This window comes from Phaethon aethereus (assembly GCF_964289735.1).
Source record: "Phaethon aethereus genome assembly, chromosome: 7".
Taxonomy (NCBI): Eukaryota; Metazoa; Chordata; class Aves; order Phaethontiformes; family Phaethontidae; genus Phaethon; species Phaethon aethereus.
Genome location: NC_138583.1, coordinates 16,126,530 through 16,145,030, shown reverse-complemented (window position 1 = coordinate 16,145,030; position 18,501 = coordinate 16,126,530). Strand labels below are relative to the sequence as shown.

Sequence of the window (18,501 nt, the reverse complement as noted above, 5' to 3'; positions counted from 1 at the left end):
CAATGAGGATTGCCTTTTTTTCTACTCCTCTTTTTTCATAGTAAAAAAAAAAATCTAAATAGAAATTGCAGTTGCAGAATCAGGATGAATCTGAAGTAGCTCTCTAATCGCATATTCTTGAACAATGCACCAGTAGCAATACATTAGCTACTAATAATACCTGTCACTGTGTAGACACAACTGCCTGAAGAACCACAGTGATACTACTGGCAGCACCCAATCTGTAAAGTTTGGGAACCTCTGCTTCAACGAGTATATGCTCCAAAATCAAGAAGCCAGAAAGCAACTTATGTCTCTGATGGCCATTCTGGGGGGATATCCAAATCACACAGTCATCAATATAAACAAACAGATAATTTGATCAAATGTATCAAGAAAAAAAGGAAGGAAAAGTATACACAAAACCAGTGAGATATTGCCTGCTCTTAAGGAAAAATTAACTTTCCATTGCTACGTTTGCACTATTTTGGCTCACAGTTTTCCCCTCTTCAGTCAATTTTAATCTTAGAAAGAAAAGTAACGCGCTATCATGATAGAATGACTCATATTATTTTATTAGATTTTTTGCTAAAATCTTTAAGGGTTTTGCCTGCATTGCATAGTTCAAATGTCTTTTTATATTTAAAGAAGTACCAGCAGAAGTGTATCTACACCAGTTCCATATTTATTTTACTTATATGGGATCCAAAACCCATTACACTAGCAACTAAGCTGGTGAAGACAATTATAACAGTAAAATGTAATGTGGTATCCTGTAAGTAGTGAAAGATAAGTGGCAACCATAAAATATATGCCATGGTATCCAGTGCACAGTACAGTCATACTGAAAGCTTCCAGCAAGCAGTAGTTTCATTTTTTGAAGTTTTCAGCATTTTATTGACTATTTACTGTCATTCATGCATCTAAATACTACTGTTGGATTTAAAAATGGCATAACCTCTGTAAACACTTAAACAACACATTAAGTTTCTTATCCATTATTATTTACTAGAGAGTTAAATGGGTTGATAAAAAATAAAATATTTCCTGCCTTGTTTGAATTTCACTAGCACCAATATCAGTGGAAAAAGCTGTATTTTCAACTAGGGGTTTTGAACATTTCTGAGAGTCTTTAGTGTATTTCTTGTTATTTGATAGGATTCTAAGAATAAATATTCAAGTTGCAATGTGTATTTTTGTACGTAGTGAGGTGGTTTAAGAAGCCTGAATCTGTGGTTTTGGGCAGGGCCAATCTGAAATATCAATCTGCCAATAAATTTACATTTGACACTGCAAATCACATTGCCATAAAACTAAAAAAATCAAAATATATTCCAAATATTAAGCAGCACCTTCTTTATCTATCTAATTTAGTCTACAGCTGTCTCACTCAAAACGGAAGATACGTCAGACAGAGTTTACATTGCTACTCAAGAACTCAATTGAAGATCTAACTGAAGAGCTAATCAAATCCTCAATTGTTGAGAAACCTGGCAGACACAAAGGTAAGGTTGCACTTCTCGAGCAAGTAAGTGGAATCACTTCCCTCTCTTGCAAGGAGAGTATTTTGAAATGCGCACCACGAGATACTTTGCATAAGCACCTCCCCACCCTTTTCTCTGACAGACAAAGGGTAGCTCCTGCTTCGACTCACATGAGGGAAGTCCTATGAAGAAATGAGTCAAGAGAGAACCTCTCTCAGAGCAAAAGCTCAGGAAAGCACTGCTGTCCCCTTCCTCCCTTCACCGATCGGCAAGGGACAGCAGAGAGATCTTCAATCCCCAGCCACCCTCTCACGAACACCTGGAAGGAAACACTCTAGGTCCTTTTCCACACTGCTAGATATCAACTTGGTTTCTACTGTTTGATAAGTAAAAAAGATGAGGACATTTCTTCCCTTTCATGAATTTTAGGTCTCACTCTAGGCTCATCAACACCTAATAATGAAATTTAAAAACAAAAAGCCTGCAATTTTCATTAGTTTTTAGTAAAATTACTGTACGTGCTAGACATTAAAAATAAACAAGAGGACTTGAGAATGGAAACGTTACTTCACACGCCACATGCCTGGCTAAGAAAATGTAAGAAAGATTCAAATATGTGTTTTAAAACTTCATGATTGTCATACTTCAAGGAATCTTTTTTCCAAGATTCTGTGGCAAAATCCCTTTTTTATGAACTCTAAAGACGATTTGGTAGCAAGGGGCAGGCAATGAAATCAACTACGATATAACAGACTATCTGCGATTTATCTGTTTGCTTAGGCACATTTATTAAACTGGAAATAGCAAGTTGCTAAATCAGAGTTATACGGTAAAATATTTTTTATATTTGTTCTCTAAGAAAGACTTCACCAAAACATTTTAAGCAGCTTGACAAACACTGATTTCAAGCCACGGTAGATTAGAGAAATCGATTCAATAGGGACTTTTTTATATAGCTGAACTTATTTCTGAAAAGTTTGAAGTTACTGTTCTAGGAAGACATCGTGTTCATACAATAGAAGTTAGAATGGGAACAATCCAGAAATTATTGAGGATTTACCACAGATATAGTTTCTAAAATACACCGCTTAATATGCTAAACAAAATGGTACAAGTACCTTTTCTGAATGTAATTTTGGTTACAGCATAAACTGCTTTTGAGCAAGCTCACGCTTGTGACCAATGGAGCATTTGTTCTTAAGAATACCGCCTATAGCTGTAGTGTTATTAATCCAATCCATCTGTCCTCAAACAAACAAGAAACAATTCCACCAACGTTTTGTCAGCCCCCAGATGACACTGATTTCTTTGTTTTTAGAGGAGGAGTTATTTCAAAAATGTCTGGCTGTCTTTGCCTTCACTTGGAGAGTCATTCTAAGTCACTGAGCAAGCAGACTGACATGAACTTAGAGGAAATAGGAAATCCTGTGAGGACATCCAATCACATTATAATACTGCCTATGCATTTAAGCAAAAACTCCGCAAAGTCAAACTTACAGAAAATGTATATGCTGTTACACTGTAGAGATACTTTACCTCTCACTACTAACCAGTAATCATGCTCTTGTATTACTATTAAGAGTACTTGATATTTAAAGCTGAATACAAAATTTTAAACCGACAGCCAAACCTCAAATCAATACGAAAGGTCCAATCTCAATTACACTTTCATAGGATCTACTTAAAAGCTCTAAGAAAAGTTTCCAAAAGATCAGGTATTCCTATGACATTACAGAAATTTTATATAATCTTAATCTTGTATCCCAATAAATCAGTACAAAAATTCCTAGTAACCATAATCTTACTGGGATGTGTTGAATAAAAATAAATCACAGTAACCAGTCAAGAACAAAGTTTATCCTTCTTCCTTGAATAAAAATTTCTACCATACCATTTGCAAAATTCATAGATTTACTTTTTCAGGTTTCGTTTGTTCAGATGTTAAAAAGAAAAGCTGCAAAAATACACCATTAGGAGCACAGCACACACTGATTCTCAAATGAAGGCAGTGCCCCAGTTCAGCCTGCATATCCAACTCTGCAGATGCTGAAAGATTTGGAAGGTTCTTGATAACCAGAAGCTACCACGTTTTTAGAGACTGCCTATTATGGAATGTCTGGGCTGCCTCAAATTTAACCACGTCAAGCTTAAAAGTCAACAGGTGTGTCTCAATAGAAGAATGCCAACTATTTTGTAAGTTTTATCCTGACGTTGTTGAAGTTCTGCAACTCACTACCAGATGTTAGATTCCGCTCTTCTGTAATGGGTACCATAGACTAGGATTTAACTGGAAAGAAAAAAGAACTAAAACTATCTTTCTCCTGTAACATTATTAGACTGGTGGAATCTGCTGGATGTTGATGCTTTGTATCTCTTCCACACTAAAGCTAAAACAGTGACATTGATCTCTGAATTCATGTATGTCCTTTAAAAAAAACAACCACCTTTATGCATATACATAACCATTTATTAAACAAACAATACGTACTGAAGCAAAGAAAGATACCAGAATTACGCTCATGAGGTTGCCTGCTATGGTATATAACTTTCAAACTGTCTTGTAATCCTGCAATATATTATCTATATGTTCCATTTTCTTGAAGTTATCTTCATAATCAAGATGCTATCACAAGTATCGTGGGCATTGGAACTATTTTTAATTTTCATTTAAAGAGCAATTAAAGAAAGACAATGGATACACAAGATAATAAAGTAAGTGATTAGCAGCATGCAAATGACATAGGCTTAATGATAATACCCTGTTCTATTCTCCAAAGGGTCTGTTGAGAGAAACCCTTCCTACATGTGGTTGTGCAGCTAATGTGCCTCAGCCTATAATTACAATATTGCTGACACCATTAACCACTGAAACAACATCACTTCATGAAATCCTTGTTGTCTCATTAAAATGCAAAGGGTCAGGTAATTTACCAGCATTGTGTGTCTACTTTTGTTGTGGGTAATTAGTAAGCATTACCCAGCATGGACTCCTACTGGGAAACAGTGAAACTGTGAAATATTAAAGAGATTTTTTTTTGTTTGATGGGAATTTGAAAGATTCACAATTATAACTTCAACACACCTTTGTATGCAAGGGGCCATTAAATGCAGATCTTCTATACATTTAATGTCACAAGATTTTATGTGTGGTTATCTTAGAAACTAAACTTCAAATTTTAAAAAAATTACTTTTGTATAATTAGATCTAGATATGTTTTTCCTTCTGCAATTAAGAACTCTTAAAAAACACAAAGACAGTGAAGCAAAACACCTTACAGTTTCTTAAAGACTTAAAAACCAAGTAGTTTCTTCAAAAAGATTTTTTTTGAAAGTTAAAAACACAGAGATTGGTGTAGTACATTCTAATACCCATGTTCCCTTTCTTCTTGCTAATTGATGACCCATATCATCATTTAAAACAACCTTGATAACATTCACTATTGGCTCACATCTTGTCAGGGAGCAGAATGGTCTCTTATTCTTTAAATGGAAGTTTTGGAACATAAAACTCATTCCAATAAAAGTGAACAGAAAATTATGAATTCATTAAACTACTTTGGTATCTTGTGCTATATATAATATTTATATTCCAACTACTGTAAAATATGCTTTAATATCTTTAGGCAACTATAAGGACTTAAATATTTATAAAATGGCTAAAGATAAAGTATAGCTCTCTTATTCCTACATACAGATGATGTAAGGCATGCAATCAAAGACAATAACACTTTCAACCCATTTGTCATCTTAAAGGAGCCTTTCAACTTCAGATCCCTTGTGTGCAATCTACATAAGAGTTGTTGCCTACATAGGCAACTCCAGAGGAGTTTGCTCCTTAAAAACTACCAAGAGTGCTATACTTCACATAAAACAGGGTTTTCTGAAAATGGAGACAAACCTATAAATTTGCAGGCAAAACAGCTCCAAGTGGGGCTTCAAAATACTGCTGTATTTATCTCTGGGACATCTGGGAACAGGAAGCATTTTGATTTAATATTTCATAACATAGAGGCAATTGCTTCCTTGCCTGGTGTATAATTAATGCTCATAAAAAGAGCGGGGTTTTTTTATTCCTCAGCATCAGAAATGCACAAAATAGTACACCTTCATAATAGGGGGTTTGCTTTCAAGATGTTGAACAGCAAATAATAATAAAATAGAGTCACCATGAATTTATAACAGTCTTGGGATGGTTAAATATATTTATAGTTAAAGCATGAAATCACATGCTTGATGTACTCTACTATCTACCTCCTTTGCCTGGTTTTATCTTCCTCTGGCTGAAGCAGAAGGTGTCTTGAAAGCAGAGGAGAAAGAGGCAATTGTGAAAGCTTAAAGGTATTTGGGCTAGGACCTTAGAGCATTTCTCAAATACAGGGAAATCGTGTCAAAGAAACATGTCTTTCCAGCCATTCCCCACCACATTTTTAGTTTATAAGGAACAGAATTTAAAACCTCTTTTCTTAATAGTTTTTCTCTCTTCCTAAGAAAACTTTGAGAGAGACATGAAACTGTTCTCTGTGTGCATAAGTTGGGGCAGCTGATGCTAGTGTCAAGGAAAATACAAGAAATGCAAACGGTGCTGGGCGGGAACTTTTCCCCGAATGGTTTCTTGTGAAGGCTGGAAGGCTAGCAAGGTCCTGTCTGACACAAAGGAATGACTTCTGACATAGATGGTTTCTATAGCATATAAGCCTCTTTAGTTTATTTAAGTCCAAATCTTGCGAGGACTTACACATAATCTAACTTTATACAGGTGGATAGTTTCATTGAAGTCAGAGAGATTTATTAACCTGTATAACATTGAGCACATAAGTTTTGGAACAAGCAAGGCATCAGATTGTAAACTTGCCAGGGCAAAGGCTGTATTTTATTCTTGTATATATCAGGACTATGACAACAAGCTCTTAATCCCATCTAGAGCTCCAGTGTGCTATCATAAAATAAATAACAGCTATCAGCTGATCCATCTGGTTCAGCAGGATAAGAAATTATGTGCATGTTGCAAAAAGGTAGTAGTGAGTTATTTATCACAGTGACCTAATCTTCAAAAATTGGATTTTTTTGTGAGCAAATGGTGATGCGGGACATGAGCTGGGAAGATAGGATACCCTTATCTCATTTTCCAATTATTAACTTCCTTACTTAGGATGGTCAGCCTTTGTTTTGAAAAATAATAATGAAACTGAACTACAACAAACATTTCAAAATTCAGCTAGTTAAACAATAACCAGCCAACCAAGTAGAAAATTTTGTTAATTGGATTATTATTTTTGTCATTTACAACAACTGATGCTAGCAAAAATACAAGGAGCAATCAGAAACACACAGCATAAAAACATCCTTAATCAGGTGTAACTATTACACTAAACTCTCAATCCCAACAACCCAATAACCCTGATGTCAATACAAAATGCTTCCCATTTTTGCAAATGTGACTGTAGGAATTATATTGTCGAGGACAAAATTTTTCAAAACATCTATGTGATTTAGGAAATTATGAGCTATCTTTAAGTATAATAAGCGTTCTGCAGTCCAAATTACATTGATTTGCAAAGACACACAGAAATCTAAGTGTTTAAAAGATTAACGTTAGTGTCATAGCTCACTTTGACACTTAAAAAAATTACCCCAAATCTTTCGCTTTTTGCCAGCACTATTCATTTATTTATTTTTAATATTACAACTGGCTACATTTAATATTCTACATTTACTTATATGCTTTCCTAAGGAAGTTAAGTAACTCCTTAAACTCTGAAATTATTTATCTGGCTTAAGTAGAGTTTGATTTTCTGTACTTGAAGGCAAGGCTCTTTAGTTCTACATTTTCATGTAATATAACAAATTAAACACAGGAAAGAGTGCTGGAGATGCCATAGAATATTGAATTCCATAACAGCCGAAAAAATAACTGCATCTATGATTATCAAACCCTATATTCTGAAATAGTCTCTTAAAAACTTTATCTTATGACTACAAAATAAGAGAAATAAGATTCAACATTCACCAAAAAACCCTACCTTCAGAATAAAACTATAGTTTTGAACTTATAACAAACACCTCTAAGAGCACTACAATACAGTTATCTCTGAAAGTGACACAAAACCTTTGCTAACCAAGCATTTCAGACAGTATTTATCCTTTCCCCTTGTTTAAGATTTTTCTCTCATTTCCAATCGTATTAACACTCCTGTTGTTCTCTCTCTTTTGCTAACATGTCAGAGATAAAACAATCAAGAATTATTGATTGGTAGAGGTAAAAAAGAATATATAGCCTGCAAACACAATGGAATGTAGATCTCAAATTTGTTTTAATAGGAAATTTCTTGCAGCGGATTGTGAGACTAAGAAGTCCATCAAAAATTGCAGTAATGTAAGAATTAATCAACAGATTGTTAAATAAAACTAATGAAATTCAGTGGCTAACTGTTTTTGTCCTTTCAATCAAAGTTTAAGCCAGCTCCAACAAAAAATGATGATGAAGCTACAAGTGATTTTTAAAGGAAATGGATCAAATGAAACTAAACTTGTACAAGGTCATTTTAGCTTGTGTAATCTGTTGCACCTGAAAGTCAGTGTATAAAATTCTGTGTATGTTTACTCAATTTTATAGGACTTTCCCCAGAATAATCCTACCATGATGTATGAGATGCATTACCCGGGAGTTCATCCTCTTTTTATTTTTTCTCTTTTTTTTTTCCCCTCTTTATTCTTTTCTCTTTATTCTTTCTTGTTGGAGGATCTATTACAAGAACTGTAAATGGAGGCCTTAAAAAGATCTCTCATGTGTTGAAACAGTGTTCCTAGGGAAAATTCTCATAAGTTGAAGTCATTCAGAAAACAGCTGCAATTGTTACTATGCTGAAATACATCTACCCTGCTGTATTGTGATCTGTCTTGTAATGTCCATAGAAAAAATGTTACTATACAGCCTCCCCTTTCTGTGTTTTACCCTGCTTGGAGCCATAAGATTGCTTTTCTTTATTGTTTAGTAAGTGTTTTTTAATGAAATGTACTGCCCTTATTCTATAGGACTCAAGATCTAAATCACTATACAATAAAAGAAAATTATTGAGTTGGATATCTAAAGTTACTACCTAGAGGCTACTCTGGTACAGTATTTATAAATCTCTAAACAGTTAAGTATAATTGTCTTTCTGTTTTTTGGGAGGAAATCCAAATAGTAGTTTTAGTTACAACTGAAGAAAAATATTTTGTGTTGGGCCCTGTTCATCTGGTGGGTAAAAGAACCACTAAAATTCCCACAATGTAAGACTATGAAAGAAAATACAAGAAACATGAAAAACTAAATGGGAACAGCCAATAGATGCTACTTGAAGAAGAAAGGATGGAAAGGTCAACAGAATGAGGGAAAGGAGAATTACTGGAGTGCTCTCAACAGAATTGCCAAGGCAGAGCCCATCCCAGACTCATTCTTCCTGGGTGCTTTGGAGAAATGTTATGGCTAGGGAGCAAAAATGCTTAGCATGGATCTAATACTCTTCGTTCTTCTCTCCAAAATAAGTCTTGATAAAATAATCTCACTTTGTATTTGAGGGGACAGAATGAGAATCAGGAAGGATCAAGTGACAATAAAAAAAAGTCTCCAGTACTTGAGGGTGACTTTTTTCCTCCACCACAAACCAACCTCTTAACAAACCCTTCTAGGAAGACAATCAGGCTACATCTATAAAGGAACTGCAAGATAAAAACAGGACTTCCTTTGTCACAAATAAGACATCTGACTGAGTTTATGAGTAATTTTGTGAGGAGGGCCAAGCTCCAACGTTACAGCATTTTGTTCCTCAGAAGCTGAGATATCTTAATGAAAGTGAGAGTTTGCTGCAGCTTCAGTGGGATACACTTTGGCCTTTCTGCCCTTGGAATTTAGGTGTCCCAAAGGCAACAAAATGCCCTGATGATTTCCAAAAGCTCATTTTCAGGACATCAGACTCTGCACCACTAACCTCTAGCGAGCCTAAGGAGTTGCCCAATCAGCTTTGAAAAGTTCAATGCAGACAGCCATGAGAATGCTTTCAACTTGAGAGTTTTCAAAAATGCGGGTCAAATTTGAAAGTGTTTCTTGTTCTTTTTGAGTAGAATTACACATTTTATGGAAAGGAGACTAGAAAACCTTGAGTGCACCCTCAGCAAGTCTGCAGATGACACCAAGCTGAGTGCTGCGATTGACATGCCTGAGGGACGGGATGCCATCTAGACAAACCTGGACAAGCTCGAGGAATGGGCCCGTGTGTTGAATGAGGTTCAAGAAGGCCAAGTGCAGGGGCCTGCACCTTGGTCAGAGCAACTCCCAGTATCAATACAGACTGGGGGATGAAGAGATTGAGAGCAGCTCTGCCGAGAAGGACTTGGGGGTACTGGTCGATGAAAAGCTGGACATGACCCAGCAATGTGCACTCGCAGCCCAGAAGGCCAACCATATCCTGGGCTGCACCCAAAGCAGCGTGGCCAGCAGGTCAAGGGAGGTGATTCTGCCCCTCTACTCTGCTCTGGTGAGACCTCACCTGCAGTGCTGCATCCAGCTCTGGAGCCCTCAGCATGGAAAAGACATGGACCTATTGGAGACAGTGCAGAGGAGGGACACCAAAAGAATCAGAGGGATGGAACACCTCTCCTCTGAGGAGAGGCTGAGAGAGTTGGGGTTGTTCAGTCTGGAGAAGAGAAGGCTCCAGGGAGACCTTATTGCAGCCTTCTAGTACTGAAAGGGGGCTTATAAGAAAGATGGGGACAGACTGCATGTCATGCAGGACAGGTCCTGCTTGACCCACCTGATCTCCTTCTATGACCAGGTGACCCACCTAGTGGATGAGGGAAAGGCTGTGGATGTTGTCCACCTGGACTTTAGTCAGGCCTTTGACACTGTCTCCCACAGCATCCTCCTGGAGAAACTGGCGGCTCGTGGCTTAGACAGGTGTACTTTTCACTGGGTAAAAAACTGGATGGATGACCAAAGAGTTGTGGTGAATGGAGTTAAATCCAGTTGTTGGCCAGTCACAAGCGGTGTTCCCCAGGGCTCAGTTTTGGGGCCGGTCTTGTTTAATATCTTTATCGATGATCTGGATGAGGGGATCGAGTGCTCCCTCAGTAAGTTTGCGGATGACACCAGGTTGGGCAGGAGTGTGGATCTGCTCAAGGGTAGGAGGGCTCTGCAGAAAGATCTGGACAGGCTGGATCAATGGGGTGAGGTCAATTGTATGAGGTTTAACAGGGCCAAGTGCATAGGTCATTGGTCATAAGTGGCCAAGGTCATAACAACCCCATGCAACACTGCAGGCTTGGGGAAGAGTGGCTGGAAAGCTGCCCGGTGGAAAAGGACCTGGGGGTGCTGGTTGACAGCCGGCTGAACATGAGCCAGCAGTGTGCCCAGGTGGCCAAGGCGGCCAACAGCGTCCTGGCCTGTATCAGAAATAGTGTGGCCAACAGGAGTAGGGAAGTGATCATGCCCCTGTACTTGGCACTGGTCAGGCTACACATCAAATCCTGTGTTCAGTTTTGGGCCCCTCTACTACAAGAAGGACATTGAGGTGCTGGAGCGTGTCCAGAGAAAGGCAATGAAGCTGGTGATGGGTCTGGAGAACAAATCTTACGAGGAGCAGCTGAGGGAACTGGGGTTGTTTAGTCTGGAGAAGACAAGGCTGAGGGGAGACCTTATTGTGCTCTACAGCCACCTGAAAGGGAGTTGTGGTGAGGTGGGTGTTGGTCTCTTCTCCCAAGCAGCTAGCACTAGAATGAGAGGAAATGGCCTCAAGTTGTTCCAGCTGAGGTTTAGACTAGATATTAGGAAAAATGTCTTTACTGAGAGAGTGGTCAAATGTTGGAACAGGCTGCCCAGGGAAGTGGCTGAGTCACCATCCCTGGAAGTGTTCAAAAACGTGTCGACGTGGCACTTCGGGACATGGTTTAGTGGGCATGGTGGTGTCAGGTTGACAATTGGACTTGATGACCTTAAAGGTCTTTTCCAACCTTAATGATTCTATGATTTTTTAGCAGCGCTTGTTGCGATAGGACAGGGGGTAATGGTTTTAAACTAAAAGAGGGCAGATTTAGACTAGATATAAAGAAGAAATTTTTCACAATGAGGGTGGTGAATCACTGGAACAGGTTGCCCAGAAAAGTTGTAGATGCCCCATCCCTGGAAACATTGGAGGTCAGGTTGGATGTGGCTGATCTAGTTGAAGATGTCCCTCCTCATTGCAGGGGGGCTGGAATAGATGACCCTAAAAGGTCCCTTCCAACCCAAAGATTCCATGATTCCATGAAAGCCTTCCAGAACAGTTAGTAAGCTTTTCCTTCTAAGGAAGGCACCTTGTTTCCATTCACGGTTCTGGTATGGTGATGTGTTTGGTGACATGTTGCTAGACAACTGATGATGAACATAGATTTGACCACTTAGATAGTTTACTGTCATCTGTTCTAGGTACTTCAGGGTCCTTTGTAGCTCTGGTCCAGACTATATTTTTTATCTGTGCCTTGGAACTGTGAGCTATTTTTTTCTTCAGGAGGTCAAGGCAGAGCAGTCTGGTTGGTTAAGATGGAATTCTGGCAGTATCAATTAGGAGTCAAGGAAAAAAGTGTTGTCAGACTACTTCTAGATGGTTCAGATAATTAATGCTACCCAGTCCAAAAGCCTGGGAATATTTTAACACTATAAGAAGACACCAGCAAATCTTTGATCCTGCATGAGAACTGCTGTGTGCGTACTAAGTTCATCTTGAGCTAGTAATGAGAAAATTCTTTATTGATCTAAACCAGATTAATTCAGCAGACTTTATTTCAGCAGTTAACTTAATCCACTGGGAATTGGTGGCCCTATTGCTACAGAACTTTCCCTATCAGGGAGCCATGCTGTCATATGTCCACCTTCCCATTCCTTCCACGTCGTCTTTCCTCTCAGATTGCATCTGGGTTCAGTTGTTGGTGCAATGCTATGTTCCTGGTTCGAAAGGGCATGTTTGGATGGATATGGAAGGTTGGCTAGTGATGAATGTTTATATGCCTAGGACTGGAAGTGATTTTGGTGTTAAAGTAGGTGACGAGCGTGAGGCTCTGGGGAAAAGCGAATGAAAACCCCAAATTTGTGGGTTCTTTTCCTGTGACAAACTTAGTTTTCTAAGTTATAGATATGGCCCTGTACTTCAGCACTGGCCAATGATTATGGCTTATCTGATGGTTAAATAAATTTTCTTCGTGCTTTTTACGGCACACTTCTTGTACCGGTGTCATGTTTTGTCTTATGCTGGAGTGAAATAATCACAAATAAAAACTGGAAAGATCATTGTGCATTCAATAACCTATCAATTAAATGACCGTAATTTTTTTCTTTTTCAGAGGCATAAACATAAATTATGGATCAGGTTTTTATATGAGGTTCCACTGCTTAGTGACTACAGAATTATACTAGCTTATTACTTAGAATAGCAAGGGTATTAATTCCTTCATCAAAAATCTTAGCCCACATGTTTCTCAGGCTGTTTACGTATTTTGTTTTGTTTTTTCTCTTTTCAACACCCTGTGACAGGTCAACTGACATTCTTCCACACACCCAGATTTTCTAATGTCAGTGTTTCCAATGATCAGTAATAGGAGTCACATAAAAGAACAGCACAGAACACTCTTTCAAAGGATGGTGTTGGTGAGGAGTGTCTTAATTCAAAATCATACATTCAGATCTAGAAAAATTCAAAATGGCAGTGCTTAAGGCTTGTACCAGCTTAATTGCCAGTAAGGAGCTCTGAGGTGGTTCTAGTATGCTGCTTGTTGACCAGCAAAAGCTGAATCACCTGGTTTATGTAATTGTCGTGATAGTTGTATCCACCGTATGTTAAAGCTGCATTTCGTAGACAAAAATGTCACACTGGATATAACTTCCAGTAAAGTTTGTGCTATCGACCTAATTGTTTCTGATAGTCTAACCATTGTGTTCAAAGTCTTTCAAGAAAATTTGCTGTACTGAAAGCAATGAAACCAATTAGGAGTTATGGATACCATAAGCAGAGAATTTACTGGGAAGATAATTATTTTCTGAAGTAACTGGTTTTAGAAGAACCTCTCCCTAGTCAGTGCTCCCAACTAAAATAGGTTGCTGGTTACCTGCCTTATGTTATTCCTTTTTCCCTAGAAAAGCTACAGAAAGAGTTACCTTTTTTTTATGTGCAGACTGATATTTACCTGAAGAAATGCCCAAAATTTCTAAGTATCTGCTAACCTATTGTGCTTCTGCCTCTCTGCATCAGCAACATTGAACAGGGCTGAAGGGATTTGGACCATGGCCCCAGTCTATACTTTATGACCTATAGGGGCTATGCTGTAGCAGCAACCTGGATATTATAGAATCACAGAACAATTCAGGCTGGAAGGGACAACAGAGTGCCTCCAGTCTGACTTCCTGCTCAAAGCAGGGTGAGCGATGAGATCAGATCAGGTTCTTCAGGGATTTATGCAGGCAGGTCTTGAACACATCCAAGGATGGAGTGTAAAAAATGACAGGTGTTCACGTGGCGCACAAGACCGTTATATTGCTAAGTTTTTCCATCCTCCTTCAGGGATGGTCTAAGATCCAGTGTACTCCCAGAGGTAAAATACAGCAGCCAAGTGTTGGAAAGATCACTTACCTTTGAGCAAAGGCAGAAGAAGGAAATTCTCTCAGACTGCCAATGCTCAAGAACAGGAAGGAAGGGAGGAAAGGGATGAGACAAACAGATTCTATTTCTTGATGATTTTAATTACATATGTGACAGGAGACTGAGATAGACCCACCAAAGAATAGCCAATAGCCTGGTAGTGAAAGTACACATTTGGTTTTGAGATACAAAATTTCAAATCCCAGGTCTAAATCAGCAAAACAAGGAACCTCCATGCCTGTCTTCCACTTCTGCAATGAACTTCCTGTAAATTATCATAGTGTGAGAAAGTCAGTCTTACAAATTTTTAAGGGAAGAACTCTACAATATTTGAGGTTGTATTGCTTCCAGGCCACTGATTTGAAACTCAGACACCCATGGGATTGAAAACAACACTTTCTTCCTCCTCTTCTCTAAATCTACTTGTTATTCAGAGAACTATTCAACCTCACTTTGAAAATTTCAAACTTTTAGTTTCCTGGTACAATTTAATTGCTGTATTCAATTCCACAGTTTTATTGCTCATTCTAAGAAAGAATTTTCCACATCCAAGAACTTTCCGTATTCAAGAAGTTACACCGCTACCTCCAATTTTTGGCTTATAATTCCTATTTCCTGATAAGAGTGTCAAGAGGAAAAACTGAACTTAATCTTAGTTTTCACAGCCCTTGAGGGAAAATGATCTCTAGGTCAGGCTCATGGGGAAATTGCAGACCAAAGCACTATCCTTTGTACACCTACCTTTATAGCAGGGCTAGATCCAGAGGGAATATTTACTGCAGCACTTAATAGGTTTATCAAAGGTAAGACGTTAGCTGCATAAGCTGCAAGACCCTTCAGGGATGGGAAGATGATTGTTTTCGCACTGATGGTCTTTGCCAGGGTGCTTATGACTGCTTTGCAGCTGCTTTGCACAGGCACAGTTGGTGTAAAATAGCCTTTGGCTACCTATGAATCAGTCCCCTACTCTCAGCAAAGAGTAAAGGATTTTGTTCAGTGTCCTTAAATGGGATGAGCACATGTCAAACCATGGGAAGAAATCAGCTTTGAGTTAATTCTAAGTGGCTTTTTGAGCAAGAAGGCACAGAAACAGTAAAGGCAATTTAGAATTCTTGTTCTTTTTGCTTTACTTTTTGGTTTGCCTTACTCAGCTCTTTTTCTCTGTGGTTGGAATGCACTTTGCATAAAAAAGAAATCCTGTTAGACGGAGGCTTCACGTATGCCGGAGTGAGTATGAGTTAGCTTTGGCTATGTAACAGCTACTACCCTAGCAAGAAAGCCACAGAGCAGGGCAGGATGAGAAAGCAATGATTTAATATATTTTTTAAGGAAAATTTCAAAATGAGAAAAAATGCCAGTTTCGCATTCATTCGTTTTTCCTCTGCAAGATGTGCTTTGCGATGTAGCAGAGAAACTACGTGACTGTCCCTTTAAAAGCCATCATACCAATCAGCAGGTTTAACTGTCAAGCAAGCTGATGTAGGGCTCTTTGAATTACTGAGTGAGGGATATTCTTCCTGCCAGGTCCTGTCCCCTGTAGGCACCGCAGAGAAGTATTATAGGGCAGTCCTTACCTTGGGAATTAGCCTGCAAGACCCCAATGCTGTCATCAAACTGCATAGATTTGATGTTGAGTGACGCCAAGATGCATTCCTTGTCCTGCAGCGAAGCATCATCAATATTATTCTGATTGGCTGACAGGATAACGCACATGTCGCAGAGGTTGATGTTGACAGCCCTTAAATCAGCCCGACTTAATGGTGTACCCTTCGGCACAGGAAAAAAAAGCGGGGGGGGGCAGGAGAGGAAAAAAAGAAAAACAAATTAAAGATTGAGAAGGAGCTTTGGGAAATTATTTAACAAGTATCTTTTTTATGCTCTGACATTAAGCTGGTCTAACTATGTGCCAGGGAATAGGAGATGTGTGCTAATCTAAAGGGTAGTTGGTGCTGATGGCAGCATTTTGGGTTCAGTCTCAATACTCAGTCAAGCTATTACTAACAAACAGGAATAATGCCAGCATTCTACATCTCATCGGTGACTTGAAATTGTCTTGATTTAAGTTGCTAGCATGTGGCAACCTCTGGCTCTCTGAATATAACACGGGGGATGTTTTAAATGTCTATTTATCTACTACCAAATCACAATGGTCTTGGGCAAAAGAATGGCAATTTAAACAGGAAAGCATTATGTGTCCTACACATTTGAAATGCAATCAGGAGAAAGCTATTTTTTTCTACCTGAAGCAACACACAAAAAAGGTTAATCCTTTTCAATGCATGTTTTTGGTGCTTCTAGAAGGAAAACACACTGATCTTCAAAGTTGTGTGGTTAAACCCTTTGAAACAGAAACCAGGCTTTATCTTAATGGGCACAACTCATGCAACATTCCCTGCTTCCACAATCCTCAATCAGAGAATGCAATAATTAAAATGAAATGTTGCGGTAGTCCATGGGGTTTTTTCATAGTTAACACAAAGAAGACATGACACTTAACCCATTATGTTTTGTTTAAAGGTAACACTTGACTTTCACATCTCTAGTTACAGAATATGAAGTCCATGTCACAGGGGTTGCAAGGTCCAGGAAAAAAAAAAAGATTTTTCATGGAATCTAGATTCTGCTCTGATGCCTCCCATGGTGTGGTACCCGAAGACCCTAATGATGATGAGGAGGCTAAGCTGTCCCCTTGTCACACAGCAACTTTCATAAAACCAAGTCAAGACCCTACTCTTCCATCTCCTGATCACTCACGGTGAACGCCTCCTGAACTCCACTGAGAATATTCAACGCAAAAGTGAATTTAAAATGCATAAAGTGAAGGCAGAGCTCAATTCTTATTCAGCGATTGCCACCTAGTTTCAGACACCAGCCTCACTATTCCACGCTACTTTTAATAATTTGAGGCATGAAACCTTGTGGAAAACAGTATATATCGAACAGACATGATTTAGTACCCAAAAGTTAGGATATGATTGTTCCTGCTGCCTTAATTTTGCCCTTTGTGTCTGTACTGTGCACCAAGTGAAGCAGGATTCCTGTGGGGAAAAATAATATGCAATCACGTAATTAATTAAAGGCCTACTCCTAATGATTTTATGCAAAGGGACAGAATTAAGGCTGCCTGAGGATACTTAAAATTGGCATTTGCCTACTTTTTAGGAGTTTACTCAGCAGCTTAAATGACTCTTCTACTACAGACTTTAAGTGAAATTTCAACTATTTTTTTTAAACCAGTAGAAATGTTTTTCCATTCAGCTGTAACCACAACCCCATCAGACATCAGCAGCAAGTTTTACCTCGTGAACCAAAGCACAGAGAAGTAGGAAATGAGTTTGAGTGGCTTCCCTTTAACACATGATTCCTACTAGTATGATCTCAGAAACTTTAGCAGACTCTTAAATTAGTATAATTAGATCAGAATAATGCTAATATTTTTAACTTTATATCACCATTTTGAACCAGATAGGCTGGGGAAAAAAAAAAGAAAAAGCAGTAATGAAGTCTGTGTGGTCTTCAGCACCCTTGATTACTGTGTAAAATACAATTCCTTTACATATTTTGTATTTTTTAAGGGTGCATTAACTATTTAAGCTGTTTAACTTGAAATTAGTCCAAAACTACTCTAAATTTGGGTGCAAACTGATTGGGGAATGGAAAGGTGGTTTATGTTTCCTTAATGCCTCTTCAGAATTCAGAATTGAAACTTTACAAATAGGCATTATAATAACGGATACACATTTTATACTGGGTAGGTTGGAACTAGTAGCTGGATTCTATTCTGCTCCACAGTTCAACAGTATTATTAATTTAATTCTGATTCCTTAGTCTTTAGCCTTCACAGTGACTGGAATTAAAAGGGATTGGCAGGGAGAGGAGGATATTAACTGACCAAATCTGATATTGACACCATTTTTGTGACAGCAGAGAATCTTATGACACCATCTGTTGGATCAGGTTACAGAAAAAAGCCAAGGGCTAACACTAAAACTGCATTTACAGTAACAAAGACCTACAGCCTGAATTAATCGGAAGTGAAGGCAGTCTTTCCGTTCTATAGCTATTTTCCAAATTATTCAGTTTAGGTTACATCCATCACTGCTTTATTTGTTTTTAACTGCTGAAATGTAATTATTAAGAACTGCTAAATTAATAATTTTGCATTCTGATAAAAACACACAAGCTAACTTTACTCTGTAACGTACAGAGCACTCTCTCTTTACTTACACCGTGAGCTCGTTTCCCTCCTGCCTACCTCTTTGTGGGTCATTTATAGCTATGACCACCTAAGATAACTAGCTTAGAAGGCTTCAGTTGTTTGTCCTGGGGCTTGGGTTTCTACATCTTGGGCACGCAAGTGAGCAATAATGATATATAGGAGAGAAAAGACCTCTGAA

General features: G+C 38.4%; 1 protein-coding gene across 8 annotated transcripts in view; it reads right to left on the bottom strand.

Moving 5' to 3' along the window:
• The window catches only part of KCNMA1 (potassium calcium-activated channel subfamily M alpha 1), a gene marked incomplete at its 3' end in the record, with an annotated part of 525,005 nt that overhangs the window by 35,860 nt on the left and 470,644 nt on the right, over positions 1–18,501 (bottom strand). For all 8 annotated transcript variants that reach the window (XM_082002432.1, XM_082002434.1, XM_082002435.1 and 5 more), the window contains one exon: positions 15,679–15,871. In XM_082002432.1, the coding sequence (XP_081858558.1) occupies positions 15,679–15,871 (193 nt within the window). The remainder of the gene's footprint in view (positions 1–15,678; positions 15,872–18,501) is intronic.